The sequence below is a fragment of the Solanum pennellii genome, chromosome 12 (assembly GCF_001406875.1).
Source record: "Solanum pennellii chromosome 12, SPENNV200".
NCBI lineage: Eukaryota > Viridiplantae > Streptophyta > Magnoliopsida > Solanales > Solanaceae > Solanum > Solanum pennellii.
The window spans coordinates 16,182,413-16,204,031 of NC_028648.1; the positions used below are offsets into that span (position 1 = coordinate 16,182,413).

The 21,619-nt window shown below is 36.7% G+C and overlaps 1 protein-coding gene across 7 annotated transcripts in view; it reads right to left on the reverse strand.

Moving 5' to 3' along the window:
• LOC107007242 (exportin-4) overlaps positions 1–21,619 on the reverse strand; it is a 77,398-nt gene that overhangs the window by 36,730 nt on the left and 19,049 nt on the right. For 4 of the 7 annotated variants that reach the window (XR_003575401.1, XM_027913311.1, XM_027913308.1 and 1 more), the window contains 5 exons: positions 17,333–17,440; positions 16,429–16,471; positions 12,623–12,694; positions 12,384–12,479; positions 11,976–12,221 (listed from right to left, as the gene is read on the reverse strand). Coding sequence is in view for 5 of the 7 variants with exons in the window: in XM_027913311.1 (XP_027769112.1) it covers positions 11,976–12,221; positions 12,384–12,479; positions 12,623–12,694; positions 16,429–16,471; positions 17,333–17,440 (565 nt within the window). In the remaining 2 variants the exon portion in view is untranslated. Of the gene's footprint in view, positions 1–11,975; positions 12,222–12,383; positions 12,480–12,616; positions 12,695–16,428; positions 16,472–17,332; positions 17,441–21,619 lie in introns of those variants that run through there. The other 3 variants (XM_027913309.1, XR_003575402.1, XM_027913312.1) reach the window with 3 other exon arrangements.

Sequence of the window (21,619 nt, forward strand, 5' to 3'; positions counted from 1 at the left end):
GTTAGTGTGCCCACACATCCATCTAGCATCCTCATTTTTGCTACATTAATCTTCTAAATCTGGGAATTCTTGTTGGCCAACACTCAACCCCATATATAACAAAGACGGTCTAACAACAACTTTATGAAACTAAGCTTTAAGGTCTCAGTGAGACATTCTTATCACATAGGACACCGAATGTGAGCCTTCATTTCATCAATCTAGATCATGTATGATGTGTGACATATAGGGGGGGTGCAAAAACCAAACCGACCAATAAATCGAAAAAAATGTTATTGGGTTATTGCTATTCGGCTAACAGATTTCTCATAATTTTATTTAAAAAAGTTTGGGTTATCGGTTTGGTATTATCTTTTAGTATTGGGTTATTGGGTAAACTGATAACCCATAAGACGATTGTAATTTACTGTTATACCCTTCAATCTTCATAAATATTGAACATTCATAATTTAACATAACTAGGCACTATATCAGTACTCTACACAATGGTCTACACACTTCACACGTCAAAATACTTCTACTTCACATCGGAAATTTCATACTGTGTTTTGGTTGTAACATGTTATTGTAGCCTTTGTACTACATCTACTCTTATTGATGCAATTTCTCTTATCAAAGTATTTACAATTGATTCACTTGTCTCGATGTATCGCACCAAATTGTTAGAGAAGTGAGAAATCATATATTTATTTTATGAGCTTTTTCTAATTGGGTGCACCAAAAAGCAAACAGCTAATTACCAAAAACCAATAAACCAAAAATCGATAATGAATATCTCATTGGTTTGTTGTTGATTAAGCGTATTTAAAAATCAAAATCAACAAACCGAACTGATAATAGATAAAACTGAACTAACCGATGCACGCCAATCGAGGCACACACTGACATGTTCGTCAATCTCCCCATTTCCTTATATAATAGACCCAAATACTTGAAGCTTCTTTCTTTGGGAATGACTTGTGTAAGGTGTACCAATTATCACCTCAACATCTGCTTCTTGTGATATGGCATTGAACTGGCACCGCGTGTACTTTCTTGTGATATGGCATTGAACTGGCACCGCGTGTACTTAGTTTTACTCTTGCTCATCTTAAGACCTTTAGACTATAAGGCTTGTCTACAAACCTCCAGTCTATTGTCAACTCTGTTATCTGACTCGTCGATCAATATTATGTGTCATCTGCAAATAACATACACCATTGTACCTACATATGACATTATAACAACCAAGTTAACCACTCCATAACTACTTTGCATGTGTTCTCCTAAAATTCAACCGGATCTCATCTCACTCGCTCTCTCTTCCCCTTTTCATCTAACAAATTGCCCCCTTAACCTCTTCAAACTTTATACACCTGCAATACCCAAAATCATGATGACTCGCATTCGCATACTACTATAAATCACCTAGCAAATTGCTCATGTCCTCCTCCACATTTGAGAGTATGGAAGTATATTTATCATCATCGTTTAATGAGTACATCTTCCACCAATACCCTGTCTTAATTGCCTTGATAAACTTCACCTGGTCTAGGTCGTGGGCCCTCGTCTCTCTCACCTTGGCGACTATACAACTTTTAATACTTGTCTTTACCTTATACTTCCACATGGTCCAATTACAAGGGTTAAAGCCAAGAAGATCAAACAAGCCATGACTGGAATAGTCAAGAAGTTCCTTGGACCATATATGGGCTTGGAGGAGACCATAAGAGTCCTGATTGGTCAATTCGATTTGGGTTTGTGAGAGAAAAACACACATCACTTGTGGACTTGAGTCGAAGAATTTGGCCAAGTTTTATTTGTTAAACAGTAGGAACTTATAAATAGAAGAGATATGTTTGTCAAGAGTGAAGTATTCTTTATTAGAATATCTTGAGATCTTTGTTAGCTCTAGGAAGGTGGGCTGAGTTTGAAAGGCCTTTTGGTTTCTTTCCTAGTACGTAATAGTCTTCCAAAGGTGTAAAAAACCTTAACAATCATCATCATTATAAATAGATGGAGGAAGAGTCTGGTGGACTCTTCTACTTGTATGTGTTTGTATTGTGAACCCTTCTACATATATGTTTGTCAATTGAACCCTTAAACTCAATTATAATGAGTCTTTTAAACCCCTCGAATGATGTGTGTGGCTCTATCTCTTTTATATAAATGACATGTCGTATCCACATCACATATATATACGTCATGTCATAATTATTTTTAAAATTATTATGAATCAAAATTGTTTAATAAAAGAAAAAGAATAATATATTAATTATATTTTTATAGAAGAACTCCATTACTCTCTCCTACTCACACTATTTCACAGCCAAAGTTGTTGCCGAAAAACCATTTTTTCTGGCGATACGACTCATATTCTCACCCTTACATGGCATCATCTCCTTCGCACATCATCATCATTTTCCTTTCCTCTTCCAACCTCCACAAACCCAACAACCTAAGCTACCAACCATCAAATCTAGCCGAACACTATCACCATTTTTGCCTTCATATTGGACGCATACCATCACCATTTTTGCCTCCACCCCCTAAAGGTTATTTATTTATTAGTACTTTCACTATTCCAAGAATCTTGATCTATCTCTGCTTCATTCAATGGCACCCTGATACTCTTTCCTAGTACTTTGTTTTGTGTTCAGGCTGCAAGTGAAACTGCTAAAGATCAAACCTTCTAGCAATTTCTGCAGTAGCATCTATACTTTAGCTCTCAGTTGCCTCAGTCTTCGTTTCCGTCAAAAAAAATCCAATCTTTCTTCTTTTATTGCCAGGAATAGGACCTTTCTTGATTCTATTTCTATTCGAGCAACTGCTAGTAGTAGCAGTAGTAGTAGTGGTGGTGGCACTAAGGATGAAATTCCAAGAAGAAGAAGAGAGAAAGGGGGCTGAGGCGGAGGAGAGACGGGTGGGAGTGGGGTGGGAGAGAGATGGTTGAGAAAGATGGGTTTTTAATTTTTTAATAAAAACTTGATGATTATTATCTTTATTTAAATATTTTAATGTAAAATACCTTCCACTCGCTGTCAAACGCGTGTTGTCACGTAAATTTCCAACTCAGCATTATTAATGACACATAAGTTCAGTCAATGGTCAACGCGGTTTAAAATATTATGTTATGATGAGTTTAGGGGTTCAGTTAACAAATATGTAAGTAGAAGGGTTCACAATACAAAAACATACAAGTACAAGGGTCCACCAAACTATTCCACCTAAATAGATTGCTACTCTGTATAAGAGAGAACTACTTTCTGTGAGTTCTTCTAGGAACTTGCAATATCAAGGTGTGTTTCCTAATCGTGGATCGTGTTCACTGTTTGATAGAGCCCAATGCCCTCCAAGACCTTGATGTTTGAATTAGCTGCAAAAGTTTGCCAAAGATTCCTTATACCTCTACACAAGCTGAAGTCACAATTATTAAAGCCCAATGCCCTTCTAAACCACTTTTCACCTTGATCACTTCCCTCCAAAAGGCTTGTTCCTCTATGTAAACCGCCCCAACTACTTCAGGAGCATACGCTTCTTCTCTTTGTTCCCTTGCCAGATAAATATTTTTCTGTAAAACATCTCTTCTCGAATGTACTGTGACGTGCATTGGAAATAAAGACAGCATATATGACGAAAGTTCATCAAAAACACTATTGCCAAGCACTATCCTGCCACCAAAAAAAAATATTGACTTTTCCACCTTTCTAATTTTTTCACATTTTTGCAGCACCTCATTCCATATCTCTCAAAAATTTGCTCTTTGCTACTGTTAGAATTGAATAGGAAAACACAATCCTACACAAAATAGGAATAGTTTATAGTCTCCTATTTGGTAAGGAATTATATTATAGTGTCTATAAGTAGGGTTCTCTATGTAATAATTACAACAAGAATTCAATAATAGTTTTCTCCTATATTTATCACATGGTATCAGAGCATGTGTGAGAAAAAAAAATCGCACTGTGTAGTTTTTCGGTAACCTAGTGGCTGTCCGGGTAATTAATTTTTTCCGCCACTGTTTTTTCAAAAAATTAACACCACCACTAGCCTTATCTGTTTTTTTCCCCTCTCTAAATTCACTATGTCTTTAGGGATTGGTACATTTGGCTTCAAGAATATAGAAAAACAAGCATATCAATCAATGGAGAATTGACGACTAGGAGGTTGTCTTGGAAAGCCTTGATCCAAGTGTAGTATTTGTCATAAGTCTGGACACACTCATGACATGTCATAATTTTCATAGTCCACCACCTAGTTATGATCTTGTTGTTCTAAATGAATATAATGAGTTCCTTCAATATCGAGCAAGTAAGCAAAAGTATGCACAAGTAGCTTCGGTTGTTCAACATAATGTTGTTGCAGATAGTTCTTTTGTTTGTGTTTTATAGTCTAATACTCATGGATCAAGGGTCATGGACTAGGATCCTATTTTTGGTAACAAATCACTTTTGTCATCTATTGTTTATTAACAATCTCTTCCTGCTATTACTTTGGTCAATGGGATCCAAACAAAACAAAAGGCGTTGGAAAAGCCACACCCCTTATCTTTTGCCACTCTAGACTCGGTTCTTTGTCCCTAGTTCTCCTTTTAATATGGCATCTGTTATGCAGTCAAAATTGGTTTAGATGGTCAAGTCGATCGCCTTGTTGCAAAAGGGTATACTCAGGTATTTGGGCTAGAATACTGTGACACTTTTGCTCCTGTGGACAAAATAGCATCAGTCCGTCTTTTTCTATATATGGTTGTCGTTCGTCATTGGCCTCTTTACCAATTAGACATTAAGAATGCTTTTCTGCATGGTGACCTTGAGGAAGAAGTTTATATGGAGCAACCACCTGACTTTGTTGCTCAGGGGGAGTCTCAAAGCCTTGTATGTCGACTGCGTCGATCACTCTATGGTCTGAAACTGTCTCCTAGAGCTTGGTTTGGAAAGTTCAGCACAGTAATTCAAGAGTTTGGCATGACTCGTAGTGGAGCTGATCACCTTGCATTTTATCGGCATTCAGCACCAAATCTGTGTATTTATTTGGTTGTTTACATTGATGATATCGTTATCACTGGCAATAATCCAGTTGGTGTCACTAATTTAAAGTAGTATCTCTTTCAGCATTTCCAAACTAAAGACCTCGGCAGACAGAAGTATTTTCTAGGTATTGAGGTTGCTCAGTCGAGATCAGGTATTGTTATTTCTTAACGCAAATATGCTTTAGACATTCTTGAGGAGACAGGAATGATGGGATGTAAACACATTGACACTCCTATGGATCCGAATGTTAAACTCTTTTCAAGAGCCACTTAGTAATCCTGAAAGGTTATAGACGGTTGGTTGGAAAGTTGAATTATCTCACGGTGACTAGGCCAGACATCTCTTTTCCTTTGATTGTTGTAAGTCAGTTTATGACTTCTCCTTGTGATAGTCATTGGGATGCAGTTATTCGTATTCTGCGATATATAAAGTCAGCTCCTGGTAAAGGACTACTCTTTGAGGATCAAGGTCACGAGCATATCACCAAATATACAGACGCTGATTGGGTAGGATCACCCTTTGATAGACATTCTACATCCGGATATCGTATTTTAGTTGGAGGTAATTTGGTGTCATGGAAGACTAAGAAACAAAGTGTGGTTGCTCGATCCAGTGCAGAAGCAGAATATCCAGCAATGGTTGTAGCAACTAGTGAGCTAGTTTGGATCAAACAATTGCTTGGAGAACTAAAATTTGGAGAAACCGGTCATATGGAACTTGTATGTGATAATCAAGCGGACCTTCATATTGCATCAAATCCAGTATTTCATGAGAGGAATAAGCACATTGAGATTGATTGTCACTTTGTAAGAGAAAAGATACTCTCACGAGATATTGTTACCAAATTTGTGAAGCCAAATGATCAACTTGCAGATATCTTCACTGAGTCCCTTACTGGTCCTCGTATTAATTACATTTGTAACAAGCTAAGTATATATAATTTGTATGCACCAGCTTTGAGGGGGAGTATTAGAATTGAATAGAGGAACACAATCCTACACAAAATAGGAATAGTTTATAGTCTCCTATTTGGTAAGGAATTGTATTATATAGTGTCTATAAATAGGGTTTACAACAAAAATTCAATAATAGTTTTCTCCTATATTTCTCACAGCTACCAGTGGCATACCCAGATACTTCGTAAGTTTGGTACTTTAGAGCACCCAAGTTTTGTTGTCATATATGCATATATGAACTTCATTAACTAGACGAGAGCTATTACGTGGAGACCAGATATAGGATCAAAAACTGACAAAATGAGACTTAAATGCCTAGTTGTTCCACTTTAGCATCACAGAAAGCTAGAGTATCATCTATGTATAGCATCACAGGAAGCTAGAGTATCATCTATGTATAACAGATGACTGATTTTCCGCCATTCCCCTCTTCTCTTTGCAGCCTCCACACCTAGCAACCAAACCTTCTGTTTAGATTTCCTCATCATGAAGGTCTTCCTTTGTTATAATTGTTTTATCAAACAAAAAAGAGAAAGAATCTCGTTGCCTCATCCGTCTGTGTGAAAGAAAAAATCTTTCAGGTGACCCATGGATCAAGATGGAGAATCTTCCTTTGCTACTACAGAACTTCATCTAGTTAACTCATTTCTCTCCAAAATTCACCCTTCAGAATGCCGATAAGAAAATTCCTATAAGTCAATCAATCTCGTGTAAAATCCCTGATACGAAATACAGTATGTTGCATTTGAAACTCTTATCAAAATATTCCCTTCAATGAAATTTCAAATGATCTTGATAACGTCTTCCTTAACTTAGGTTTTGATCTCTGTAGTTTGTGACAGGTTGGATCTTCGTTTCTTCCCAAACCAATAGTTTAGTTTGTCTTCTCTTGTTTAGGCTAGGGTCTAAGTTTCATATACATGATATGTGTACAACTCCTACCCTTTATTGATTCCTTGTTCTAATTCTTTATTTTAGCTCCTTCAATTCCTGTTCTAGTGTTCTTGAACTGATTGTACTCGATTTGGAGGTAATAGGCATCAACACTTGATCTTGTGTTTCTGCATCATTGATGACTATTCTAACAAAACAAAGATATGGAGGTAAGAAGTTTTCTCGACCCGATTTGATGTTCTGAACATCTCTGCCACATGCAGTGTTATCAAAGGCGACAAGCGCAAAAAACCTCTAAGGTATGTGGGGGCTTTAAGCGCAAAGTGCAAATAAAGTGTGGATTTTAACAAAAAAAAAAGGCGCAAAGGGAGAAAAGAACAAAAATATATGTTTACTCCAAGACTAAAAATTATAAACATGAATGACAAATATATGACCAAAGAAATTTAAAAAATTATGATAAAATAAAATATCAATTATTTAACCTCAAATTCTTCATAAGAGCCTCACTGCCAAGGAAATGTTTGCCTTAGAACCTTGATGATGACACTAAAGCGCACATAAAGCGAGGCGAAGCACTCAACACATTTTGAGCCTCGCTTTAGGGCTTAAGCGCGCTTAAAGCGCGCCTTTGATAACACTGGCCACAAGACTCTTACAAAAAAGACGATGCAGAAACAAATGACTGAGTTCCATGGTTTTTCCTATATATAATGCAACGAATCAATGTCATTGATATATAACTTTTATTTCAACCACAACACGTACTTGTACTAAGCCTTTCAAGTGGTTAGGACCAACCAAACTATGTTTCTTAGACTAACAAAAAATATTTATGTACCTGTGTCGGATCCTCCAAAATTGCACTACTTTTGGATGATCTGACACACATCCGTCCGTATTTATGAAGAGTTCGAGCAATAAAGGACCAAGTACGTGCATAATGTTCAGAGGAAGCCTCTCATGTAAAAAGGATATAGTAAATACATTAATGTAACTTTTATTTGACAAATAAAAAGTGTTGAATAGAAGCTTCTTGCAGGTTGAGAACAAATTGGGTATGGGATTAGAGTTTACAAGTGAAGATCTTGAGGTCCACATTAATCAGGCTGCCTGCATTAGAGTACTCATATATATTTCGGTCTATTATCCTCTTGTTTACGCCTAATTTGCCCGGACTCTTCATTTTGCAGGCAAACCCGTCTCGACACGACACTGGTGAGGGTGAGGGTGAGGGTGTGGGTGCGGGGTGCGTGTCGGATTCGATCAACCCAATCCGGACACTTTGACCGAAGCCAAGAAAAGATTGGGGAAGAAAAAATCAATTTTCGACGACGTAAAGAGTACAAAGCTTGAAAAAGTACAGAGAAGAGAAGAGAAGAGAAGAAGAGAAAATCAGTTTCCGGCGACAACGCCGAAAAGTTGAGAACTACAGAGAACTGAAAAGAGAAAAAGAAGAGTTTTTTCTTGAAAGTTGAAACAAGTAAAAGAAATATGTATTTTTCTTGAAAGTTGAAACAAGTAAAAAGAAATATACATAGCCTTTTTCTAATCTTTCTTGAAAAGTACATGCTCTTTACTTTTTCTTGAAAAGGTACATTGACTTCTCTTAAATAAGTACATGGTCTGCAGTGAGCCAGAGAAAGGGTTTTTAAAAAAAAACAAATAAGTGTAGTTTTATTTAGTACTTAGTATATATATTAAAGTGTGTTAGTAGTCTTACGTATACTCAATTGTATTACATAAAATGGGATGAATGAAGTAATAAAGTTCATACCATTAAATTATACTATAAGTTAAATTAATATTTCCTTTTTAAATAGAGATTCTATTGGCAACAACTTTTTACCTTGAATAGATAAAAGTGTTAAAATTTTAAATATATTATTATTATTTTGTTAAAATTTCAAATTTTAACACGTAATGTATAAATTTTAAATTCACGCAGACTAGACGATATAAGCTATGAGATTAAGAAGTAGAGTCCCACCAAAAGAAATGACAAAGCACAACTATTGGGAATCACTTTCCTTATCAAACATGTAACAAAGACAAAATAAGTTATGGACCAAAATTTAATTTTAAACATTGATAAGCCCTTCCGAGCAAAGTAGTCAATTTTTGGAATTATTATTTTATATTATTTTTGTACCAATGACACCATGAGGAAAGGCCTATATAATATTCTAAATTTTGTTTAAATTATCGTTCCCTTTTATCTCTTATATATATATACAGTCCCTGAATTCCCGTTTTCGGCTTTTCCATACTTGCTTAATACACTAATTCTCTTTCATATATATATGTGTGTGTGTGTGTGTGTATATATATATATATATACAGTATTTCACGTACAATATCATATCCAGATCAAGGATCATGTTTTGCTAGATCACTGAATTCTTCCTATCAATACAAGCATTTAAAGATCTCGTCTTATTAGATCTTTTTATTCTTTCTATCACTTCAAGCTTCGAACTATCGAAATACTAAAAATTTAAGTATAAGAAATATTAAAATTACTTAATTCTTAGATAAAAGCATTATACCCAAACATTCTCACAAAAATAAAAATTAGATAACATAAATTTTTCTATTAAAACTATAAAAACAATTCAAATAATAATAGTAAAAATATATGTATACAATATACATACACTCCTCTTCAATGATGAAAAATGAAAGCTCAAAAGTCTTCCAAGTAAGTAGAGTAGGAGTCGAAAAAACATCTCATCAGTTATCATCTAGTCAAAAAAAAATTCTTTCTCACCTACTTTTCCCTCTCAAAACCATAAACATCATTGTTTCTTCTTTGTTTTTCATTCAAAGTTTATTGTAAGCAAAAAAAAACTCATCTTCCTTTGTTTAACAAGATGACATCAAGTAGTCAAAAAAAAATGATTTTATGAGACCTACAAAAAGTGTAGGAATAGATTTTGATGATAAACCTCTATCGAATCATGTTAAAGTTATTTCGATGGCTCCAAATGGGGGTGGGAATAGGACATGGTCTTGTAACTATTGTTATAAAATGTTACGGGATCATATAATAGGGTGAAAGCACATCTTTTGAGATTATCGGGTCATGGTGTTCAAATATGTAAAGAAAGTAGTGGTGATATATATGCGATTTTGAAGATGGAGCATGAACAAGCGGAAAGAAGAAGAACCAATGTTCAAGTTGATGCAAGAAAAAAAGCTGATTATATATCACTTCCGGAGGGGACTGATCTAATTCAACAAAAGAAATGAAAGAGTTCGAGTAGTGGAGCTATCGGAAAATTATTCGGCATCTATGAGAGGAATACGGCCGACAAATTAGCTGCTAGGATGTTCTACGCACCAGGTTTATCATTCAACTTTGCCAACTCTCCTTATTTAAAAAAATATTCAAAGTTTCTAGCCAAAAATTCCATTCCCAGTTATATTCCCCCATCATATAATAGATTGAGTCAACTCTTTTAGCTCAAGAAAAAACATATATTGATAGAAAGTTGCAACCAATAAAAGGTACATGGAAAAAGAAAGGATTGTCAATTTGTTCGGATGGATGGTCCGATACTAGAAGACAACTTTTGATCAATATAATGGCATCATCTAGTGGAGGCCCAATGTTTTTGAATTCAATTAATTCTAGTGGAATCGTAAAAGATGGTGAATATATTGCTAACTTATTTATTGAAGCAATAGAAAATGTAGTTTCAAACAATGTTGTTCAAGTTATTACGGATAATGCAAGTAATATGAAACTTGTCGGTACTACAGTGGAGCAAAAATATCCTCATATATTTTGGACTCCTTGCGTTGTTCATTGTTTGAATCTAGCTTTGAAAAGTATGTGCCAACCTTCCGAAAAATCACCTCACTTTTACTAATTGTAAATGGATTTTAGAGTTACTTAGGGAAGCGAATAATTTAAAGAATTTTGTTGTGAACCATGACATGGCACATGCACTTTTTCAAAAACATTTGGATTTGTGTTTGTTGAAGGCTGGTGAAACAAGATTTGCCTCACACATCATTATGACCACCTGAATTCGCAAAGTAAAATCTTCTTTGGAAAAAATGGTCATGGATGATGAATGGAAGAATTATAAGTGGGATAAGGGAATTGAAGCCAAGACACGTGAAATAAAATTCCTTATAATGAATGATGAAAAATGGGATAGTATTGACTATTTCTTGAAATTTACGGAACCAATTTTTGATATGCTAAGAAGTGTCGATATTGATGGCCCAAAATTACATCTCATTTATGTATGTGGGACTCAATGATTAAGAAAGTCAAGAAAGTCATCTTTGAGCATGAGGAAAAAGATCTCATTTCCGGTCAATCAAATTTTTTTTGATACTATTCATGATATTGGCTAGGTGGAACAAAAGTAACACACCTCTACATTGTGTGATACTATTCATGATATTCATGATATGCTTTTTGTTCAATAGTATGTTTTGCACTTTTACTTGGTGTATTGAATATTGATTAGTAATTATGAATATCTAAATTGTGGATAGATATCTTTTTGTATCTCTTGAATTTTAATAATTGTAGTGTTTTCTTCACTTTTCACTTTGCTTCAACTTTCAAGAGTTACTATCCATGTTCTAAGGTTAGTTCTTCTTTCCAATTTTTATTGATTCTTTTAGTTATATTTATTCTGTTGTAATTTGTAAATGCTTTTAATGTTAGTTTCTATTTTGTTGTGTCTTTGTAGGAAGAATAGAATAGTAATCTCATCTTGAAGAACGGAAGATAGGATTCTACAAAATACATGTAAATTTATCACAATATATCTCTCAAATTTAGAATATCTTCATAACTATATTTTTGTAATATTTAAATTTTTTAGCCGTATCCATACTCAGATTTGCACCCACGAATCTTAAAATTTGGATTTCGCGGAATCCGACTCTCGGATTCGCATCCGTCTCGGATGCCCACACCCGAGTCCGAGCAACTTAGGTTTATGCTGCACTTGTGGAAGTGTTTGGTCACTCTCAAATACAATACTGACAAAACTGTAGCATGTGGGAACATCAAGCACATGAATGACTCATTGTTCTTTCTATTACATTCATGAAAAAAAAAATCACTGGTACAGAACTAGTTTATTACCTGCACTAGGGTACACTCAGTCCTCTTAGGAGAGCTTACATCGCCCCTTAACCCAGCAGAGAAAATGTTGATGCCTCGTTTTGCATTGTCTAGCACATTTGCATCACATTTGAAGTCCCAGTTGAGTACCTGAAGCATCAGACGCAGTGCTGCTGTACAAACTTTAACTTCAGGAATGGCAGCCTCTGATTCAGCTATTTTATTGGAGACACTAACAGCAGCATCTTGTGCCCAGCAGTAAAACAACTGCACATTGGAAGTATAAAAGAAAAACTAGGAACAAAGAACTCTTGAGAACCATATGTAATTAGTCAAAATTGAAGAAACTGCAAAACTGAACTGAGGGGGCTGATGCAAGCTGTGACCAAGTCTGAGAAAAACATCAGTGCATATGGTATACTGACTAACCTTTAGATATTCTAACTCAAAAGAGACTCGGCATTGCTCATGGAACTCCCTAGGAAGAGCCATAGCAGTTGAAGTAGATGGTGAAAATTCAGATACCTGAAAGAGATGCAGAAAAAATTTAACAGAAATTTTTTTGTAATGAACAACTGAATTTGATTCTACCACATAAAAGAGAGTAAATGTAAAATAGTAGTAACTGCTTTCATTGAAAGTTATAAGATATCACATGTGTGATGTACCAAGGATTCCAGAAAGTTCAATCCAATGAACTGCACATCAAGACCATGGCCACCAACTATCGCCTGTCTCACCTGTAGTAAAACGAGAATAAAGATCCTATGCATCGAAAAATGATTTAGCACATTCAATTTGATAAAATTGTTACTCATTCTATGTAGCATCAAAAGACACAACTTGACTAAAAGCAGTCTTAAGTAGGCATTTGGATAGATTTGGTTGAGATTTGAAAATAGTATTTGAAGTTAAGTTGGAAAGGGATATTTGGAAGTTAAGAGCACAAAGATAAAGGGGAGGAGGTACTGTCCCTCTTCATGGTATAAGGCTATGGGCCTCATTCTAGGAGATATTTCTCAATTTACTGGAATATTGTGCCACCGAATATGCTCTTGCGACAATGAGTGCTATGAATGTTGCATTAATGCTCTTCTCAAAATTCCTTGCTTGAAGTTTTGAAAAGTATCCATGATGTCCTGCTTACCACCTCCCAGCATTTCACAAGAAATCCCATTGTGAAACCGTCAAGGCTAGGAGCTTTATCCACCTCACATAATTTTAAGGCTCTTAAAATTTCTTCTTCATCAAAATCACCTTCAAGTAACATATTATCCTCTTCTGTTAGGACTGGGACTTGCATACATTGGCAAGTAGGTCACCACTGATTGGTTTCTGTATACAAGCGTTTATAATAATAAACAATTTCATTTTGAATTCTATCTGGCTCTTCAGTGATGGCTCCGTGAATCATGAGTTGGTCTATGTTGTTATACCTTCGGTGAGCTTTAGCCATCTTGTGGAAGACCTTTTTATTCTTGTCCCCTTTCTTCAATCAAAGGGCTCTTGTAACGACCCTCAAAATTAACTAGGATGAACTAGAGTCTCACGTGGGTTTCTTGAGTTAATAACTTGCTAAATTAATGAGAAATAGTATCCAAGGGCAAGCTTGAGTGGTTTTTAGGTCAAACGTCAAGGAACGATCAAGACGTTCGAAACTAGTCTTTTGTGTGCTAGTGTGTTGTTCATGTTTTAGTGTGTCGTATGGAGTCCAAAATGATGGGAGGTGACACTAGCACCTAGATGGTCGTGTTTAGGGTCAAAACGTCTGGGTACAACTCCCCAAGGACCTCCATAGTGGTTTCGTAAATTCCACCCTTGGCTAAATACATGAGGGGACAGTTATTTTAGGTTATTTAGGGTATTTTAAGTATATTAAAACAACTAAACCCTCACTTAGACTCAAACATGAAAAGCAAACCCTTCCCTCCCAAATAGATTCTCTCAAGAACAGCATGGAAGGTTTAGGGCAAATTCAAGTTAGGAGAAGGGGTTTCAAGTGATTTCTTCTTCAATTTTTTTGGGCTTCCTAATACTAAGGTGTGGTGATCCTTCATTCTTGAATAACCTCTCATTCAAGGAGTCCAATTCAAAGGTTTTCAAAGGTGTATCCATGATCAATTTTCCCAATTTCTATTCTATGCATGGGTTCATTGTTAAAATGTTTCTACGTCATGATATTGAAGTAATAACGTTGAATCAAGGGCTTTAATATGATTGCTTAATGGAATTCCTTTAAGAACCCATGTTTTGTCCAAATCTCCTAAAATTGGCTTATGAAGTGAGTTTTGTGATTATGGTTTCATGTTGATAGAATTGCACTTAAATTGAGTAGTATTGTTGGTTCCTATTGTTATCTATTGCTATCGATGCCTAATTATGATGAATTGTTAGAGAATTGAGAAAGGGTGATTGGCTTGGGTAAAGGGTAAGTTGATCTAAATTGTTCTAGTTCTTATTGAATTGCTCTTGTGTGGTATGGTCCACTTATGGTGGCGGTGTTTAGTTATTGTATATGTTTATGTAGGTGTATTGTGATTATGGCCTTGAAGGCATTGAATATTAAGTAAAGTAATGCTATGATGCATATGTATAGAGATGCATTATTAAGTTATGCATGTGATTCTTGTAGTATGATCATTGGAGTATAATGTGAATGTGAAGTATGTTTGTGTATGGATTATGATGAATGTCGTATGAGCATGTTTAGAAGACAACGTCATGAATGATGGTGGTTATGTGAAAGGTTTTCTCATATATACACTCACACACACATGAATGAAGGAAGGAAGCTAATGATAACGTAATGAATGTGGGTCTACTGAAAGGTTTTCTCAATAGAACTCCGATGAATGAATGGGGGTGTTGGGATGGATACTTTTTCGTGAGTAAAGGTGGAGTATCTAGAAGCAATCTCAATATTCTGAAGAGCTTTCCAATGAATGAATGATAGGTTGGAATGAGCATCCTTCCGTGAGTACAGGAAAAGTATTTAGTAGCAATCCCTTAACCTATAGTTAATGAATGTAATGAAAGTCTAATACTCAGTGAGGATTAATGCTTAGCACCGAGAGGATATGAAATTTGGTGGATACTCTCCATCAGTAGAGGTGTAGTATCTAATAGCAACCTCTTGAGATGGGTACTCTCCATGAGTAAAGGTGTAGTATCGAGAAGCAATCTCCCCATCCCTTAGTTATGTGCCCACATAGGACTAGCTAGTGGTTTTCCATGTAAAGGCTAAACGAATGACCCTACCTTAGGCAAATGGGGATCCCTCATCCAGTAGGGGTTAATAGCGGGATTATATGTTAAGCTCTCTTGGCCTATGTCGGTCAAAGCTTGCCCCCACAAAAGAATGTAATGAACTAGGTCTCTCTAAGGGTGTACTACTTAGGGTAGGTGGTGGAATGGGACGCCATCTATGCATTGCACAAGTAGGCATTTGAAGGGAGTTTTGTTGTGTGCTTATAATGTTAATGAATGAATGGGTTTCTATATGATGTTAATGAAGCATGTTGGTCTTATGTCTAATGTTAATGAAGGTTATATGACTTGTTGTGTGATGTGCCTAGTCTAGAGTAGTTCTAACGAAGCACTAAGTGGGAGTAGTAGAATGGGATGTTGTTTTTACAGTGCACTAGTGTGACTTAGAGTTATCCTAGGGGATGGTCCTAATGGGTGATGTCGTAAGACTTAAAACCCATTCCTACTCCTTTCCACCCATTCGTACCACTCCGACTTGCCAGTATCCCATCGGGTGATGTCGTAAGACTTAAAACCAGCATTGAAGTATATTCTATTTTCCTCCATCTTAGAATTTCAGGGATGTTTGAACAATAACCAAAATGGGTGGCTATTGGTGGCTTAAAAGAAAAGGGCTAACTCCTACTAAAGTTGCCGTAGAGGAGGGCTTCTACTCTCCTAGGAAGTAGGAGAGAGAAAGGTCACTGGGAATCGCGCCTGGGAGCTTTTTATTTAAATTTGGTGCACTATCCCAACTGCAGAATTATGGTAAAAGGAGGAGATAGTGCATCAACACAAGGAGAAATCTATAGTGGAAACAATGGATTGCTTTATAATCATGTTTTATGATGTGGTGTTAGAGATGTCACCTTTACAATACATTGTGGATGTTTCAAGTGGAAAACAAGTTTCAAAGTTTAGGTGGAATTTGAAAGTTATGATAAGTCTGTCTTGTCAGTTGTCTAGTTAATTCACTTTGAGAAAGTACATTACGTAATTGATTTATAAAACACAAATCATGAAACTGTCTCGATTTCTCAGTCAGCAAAAATTCTAGCAGTCAGCAAAAATTCTTTAAAGGAAGCAGTCAGCAAAAATTCTAGCTTTAACATATTAACAAAGAAAATAAGTCTTCAGACAAATGGATAATGCAAGACAACCACGTACTTGGACCAGAAATATCCATTAAATACTGAAATTATAAACTTGAAAAAAGAATGCGACAGACCTCAAGGAAAAATGTCTCCTTCTGAGCTGCACTGAATTCTATCCTACACATGGGACACAAGAACCAGACATAAACGACTTTTAAGTACCTATTACTTGCAAATTTATGATATCATGTACACGAAAGCTAAATTAAGGAACTGCTCATATCAAAGATAATACTTGTGTTGGCTAAGCACATGAATACTAACCAAAGGAAGTGATAATCATAGCATGCTAGAATTAAAAGATCAAAGATGCCATAAAGATAAACTTGTCATTTTGAAGATTGAAAAGTCCCTTGCACCCCCCTTGAATATAAAACATGGTTTCCTTGTATGATTTTTAACTTATCTAGCCGAGTCTCCAGGTTACAAAGATTACCCCAGTTATTTCCCTGGTAATGTATATTTATTTAATTCTAAGCCAGAAATCACAACCACAAGAACATATTTATTTCCCTTGCTGAGGTATACCACCGTCATCCATACACATCTTTTATAACTAAAAAAAAATCTGTGAGGGCCAGTGGCGCCTGGTTAAAAACTCGGTGGATAATGGGCTCAACCCTCAACCTTCCTCCAATTAAATACCAGTCTTTTGACTGTGGCACGGTTCAAAACAGTGACATTCACCTAACACACACATCACGCGCTATGCTCTTACCACTAGACCATGTCTCAAGGGGCAATCTCCTTCTGTTTAATCACAAAACCTCGGTAAATCAAATATAACTAAATCACAGAAGTTACAGTATATCAAAAAAATATAATGCATACATGTGTGTGTGTATACAGAATTCAGCTAGTTTAACAGCATAAATATACTACTTTTGGAATCACCTAACAAGACGCGTTAGCAGTACATTATATGACCCGTGAATTATGATCTGCTTGACTACAAATTTCCAATATAGAGCCACTTACCAGCCTCTTTTTATCAACTGGGCAGCTACAGATGCAACTTTTGCTTGAACATAGCCCTCAGGTGAACTAGCATGTTGTATAGCAGAGTGAAAACAAAAGCTGCAGTAACTGACAACATTTTAGAAGAATACCAGAGCAGAAAGATGTATCGTATCATTTTTCCCCCCTTTTGTGTGTGTGTGTGTGGGGGGGGGGGCAATTTTGACAAGGGTGGGGGAGTTCAATATCTTACAAATATTTTGGCATTGAGAGAAAGATATATAGACATAACAGAAAGCCTAAGCTATCTTTTTTAGGAAGGTAACAGTTAAATCTATATATTCACAGGTATGCTACATCAAAAGTCTCCACTCAAAAGTGTAGATCTTACATATGATTTCCTATACTTTACTAGATTACAACCAGTGTATAGTTTTATAAATGTCAACAGCTTGATCTATCACTACCTGTTTACACCGAAAATAATACAGAGCTAGAGAATTCAACTTAAATTTCTGAATGTTGCTCTGCTACTCCTCAAAACACCTTGATTTCTCTCCATCCATACTATCCCCAGCATATGCTGGTAGACAATCTTCCAGCTCTCATCCTTCTCAGCTGCATTAACATCCCTATTCCAACACTTCTCCACTTCTTTTATGTGTCCTGACTTCACCCATTTGATTTTCCTCGTATTGATTAAAGTCTGCCACAACTGATCGATCTGCTTGCAATGTAAAGAGAGATGGTTGATCGTTTCTACTTGTTCTTCAAAAAGAAACATCTAGAGCAAAGCTGAAAACCCTCTTTTGTTCAAGTTCTCATTAGTCAGTACTTCCTCCTTAGTCAATAGCCAAGGCAAAAAAATTTACCTTGTAAGGTACTTTGGTTCTCCGTGTCATCCTCCATGGCCACTCTATCTCTTGGATTCCAATGGAATTTAGATATCTGTATGCAGGGTTAACAGTGACATTCCCTTTTTTATTTTTTGAGAATGTAACATTTTTTATATAACTATGTGTTATGACCCTAAAAATGAAATAGGATGAACTAGAGCTTCACATGTGTTTTAGAAGTTGGTAACTTGTCAAAATGTTGAGATTTGACTTTTAAAGTCTAGTTTGAAGAGTTTTGAGGATGAACGTCAAGGGACGACCATGACGTTCGGGAACTAGTCTTGTGAGTTCATGTGTCTTTTTTTGAAACTGGTAAAAGTGTATTCCTCAGCATTAAGGACATGCTGGACACCATCAAAAAATGTTGGGTAAAAAAAAACATAGCAACTAGAAAACAAGACACTTACAGAGAATATTAATAAATCTACAAACTGATCTATATCCTCTAAACCTACTTCTTTACACCAAAAGTAGAAAGATAATATACAATTCCATTTTACTTTCTGGATGGAATTGGATCTATCTTCATAACACCTCCCATTTCTCTCTCTCCAAACTGTCCACCAGATGCATTGTGGGATGGCCCTCCACCATTTCTTTTGACTTTTGCTGTCTCCTCTTTTCATCCAGCAACTTAGCAAATCTGCAGTATGCGCCAGCATGGTCCAGCTTGTCTTTGTTTTGTGGAGAAATAGAGACCAAAGTTGTGCTGTAAAGGTGCAGTGCAAAAATAGATGACTATTTGTTTCATTTGTCTTATTGCATAGGAAGCACCTAGAAACTATGATGGCCCCTTTTTTCTTCAAAACTTCTTGTGTCAGGTATGCCCATTTTACATTGGTTGGGAATGGACTACTCCATAAGTTTCTCCATATTTTTGGTTGCGCTCTACACTGTACCCTTCCTTCCATTTTATAAACCCTTTCAACAGAAAATTGCCCATCAATATTGTGTTTCCATCTTAATGTATCTGGTTCAGCAGTAGTGCCATTGAAATCATCAATCCTATTTAGCAAATCGGCTACTCTACCGATTCTCAATAGGTTTCATCCCTGTGCACTCCACATATCATAAATGGCCCGGTTGTTGCTTAGAATAAACAAGTCTGGAAAATCTCCATTAATGGACTTTGCTCGTTCCAAGTATCCTTCCAGAATTTTATTCTTTTCCCATCTCCAACTCTCTTCTGCAAGTTCCCTTCCAGTTTGGGCCATAGAGCTCTAATGGTCTTCCAGACTCCAACTCCATAAGTATCAGTGCTCACATTGGTACACCAAACTTGTGTCTAATTACCTCCCTTTATAATGCATGATCCTCCCCATTGTATCTCCAGAGCCATTTCATCAATAAACTATTGTTCTGTGCTCTCAGATTTCTCAGATTTCTGATGCCCAAGCCACCTTGTTCTCTACTGTGCATTGTTGTCTGCCAATTGACTAGTTTATATCCTTTGTCCTCTTTACAGCCATGCCAAAGAAAATCCCTCCCAAATCTGTCCAGCTTTTTAATAATAACTTTGGGAGGTATGGGAAATAGAGACATTACATACGTAGGAAGTGCAGGAAGTACAGAGTTGATAAGGATGAGCCTCCCTCCTAGTGATATGTACTGTGCCTTCCACCTAGCCAATCTTTTTTCAGTTTGCTCTAATATTCCGTCCCAAATTTTCCCTGCCTTGTGTTCCCTGCCTAGAGGCATACGAAGGTATGAGTTGGCATATTTTCAACTTTGCACCCTAAAATGATTGCAAGATTTTGGATATTTGGCACCTCTTTTATCGGGAACAGACTGGTTTTTCCCCTGTTAACTTTCAATTCAGAAGAAGCTTCAAAAATAGTCAAAAATCATTCTGACGTAACATATTTGTTCAACCTTTGGCTTACAAAATATCAGTGTGTCATCTGCATACTGTAGGTGACATACCTCCATTATTTCCCCACTGCTATTTCCTATCTCAAACCCTTTAATCCATCTATTTTGTAATGCTATCCTCATCATGCTATCAAATCCCTGCATTACTAGTATAAACAGGAAAGGAGACAGAGGGTCACCTTGTCAAAAGATCCCTTTCAGAAGCAAAAAAACCTACAAGTTCACCATTCACCAAAACAGAGAACTTGACAGTTTTAATGCAAAAGTCAATCCATTTCAACCATTTCTCACCAAAGCCCATTTGACTGAGAGTATTCAACAAGAATCTCCGGTTGACATGATCATAGGCTTTTTCTATGTCTAGCTTACACATGACACCTGCATTTGCCCCTTTAAGTCTTGAGTCCACACACTCACTAGCAATTAGGGTTGCATCCATGATTTGTCTTCCTTTTATAAATACCATCTGATGCTTGTTAACTAAATTGTTAACCACCTTCTTGAGTCTTTCAGCTAGTATCTTTGCCACAATCTTATATATTCCACCTATGAGACTTATAGGTCTGAAATCTTCCAACTCTGAAGCTCCAAACTTCTTTGGGATCAAGGCTATGAATGTCGCATTGAGGCTTTTCTCAAACTTCTGATATTCATAAAAATATTGGAGAGTCTTCAGGATGTCCTCCTTTATAAGTTCCCAGAAAGCCAAATAAAAGGACATAGGGAATCCATCCGGCCCTAGGGCCTTCTCCAATGCAAACAATTTAATGCCTTCTAAGATTTCATCCTGTTCAAATCGTCTTTGTTGCTCCTCTTGTTCTTCTGCAGATATCCTTGCAGCTTCATGTAACACTAATTTTGGCCTCCTTATATAGGTTCTTGTCGTAATTTTGAATAGCTTCTTTGATCTCCTCTGCAACTGTCACCTCTATACCATCCACCTTCAAGTTATCTATGGAGTTTACCCTTTTGTGAGTTGTAGCTATCCTATGGAAGTATTTTGTACTTTGTCTCCATGTTTCAACCATTGTATTCTTGATATTTGCCTCCAAGCTATGTGAGTTCATATGTCTATGTGGTTTGTAATAGTTCCTAACCTTGTTTGAATGAGTTTAGTGAGTCAACGTCAAGGCACGTGCTAGATTCAATGTTAAAATACCTTTTGAGATGTTAGTTGAGGGTGCAAGGGCATGTGCCAAGCCAAGGAGGGCAAGCCCTAAGCCAAAGGCCAAGGCTGCCCAACCTTGGCCAAACACTGCCCCCATGACCACGGACCACTTCACGGCCCGTGGTCATGACCACGGCTCGTGAAAGTGGCCGTCAAGGTCAATTGGTAGCATGCCAAGCAAGGCCACTTGGCCAAGCTACCGCCCCAAGGACAATGGGCACCACCACGACTAGTGGTGCCCTAGACGGTCCGTTAAGTCTTCCTTGAAGATGCCTTGGCCCATGAAAATGGGCAAGCTCCAAGAGGAACTACTGCCCTAGGGACCACGAGCCGTCCAAGTGGTCGTGGACCCCCTTCACAAGCCATGAAAGG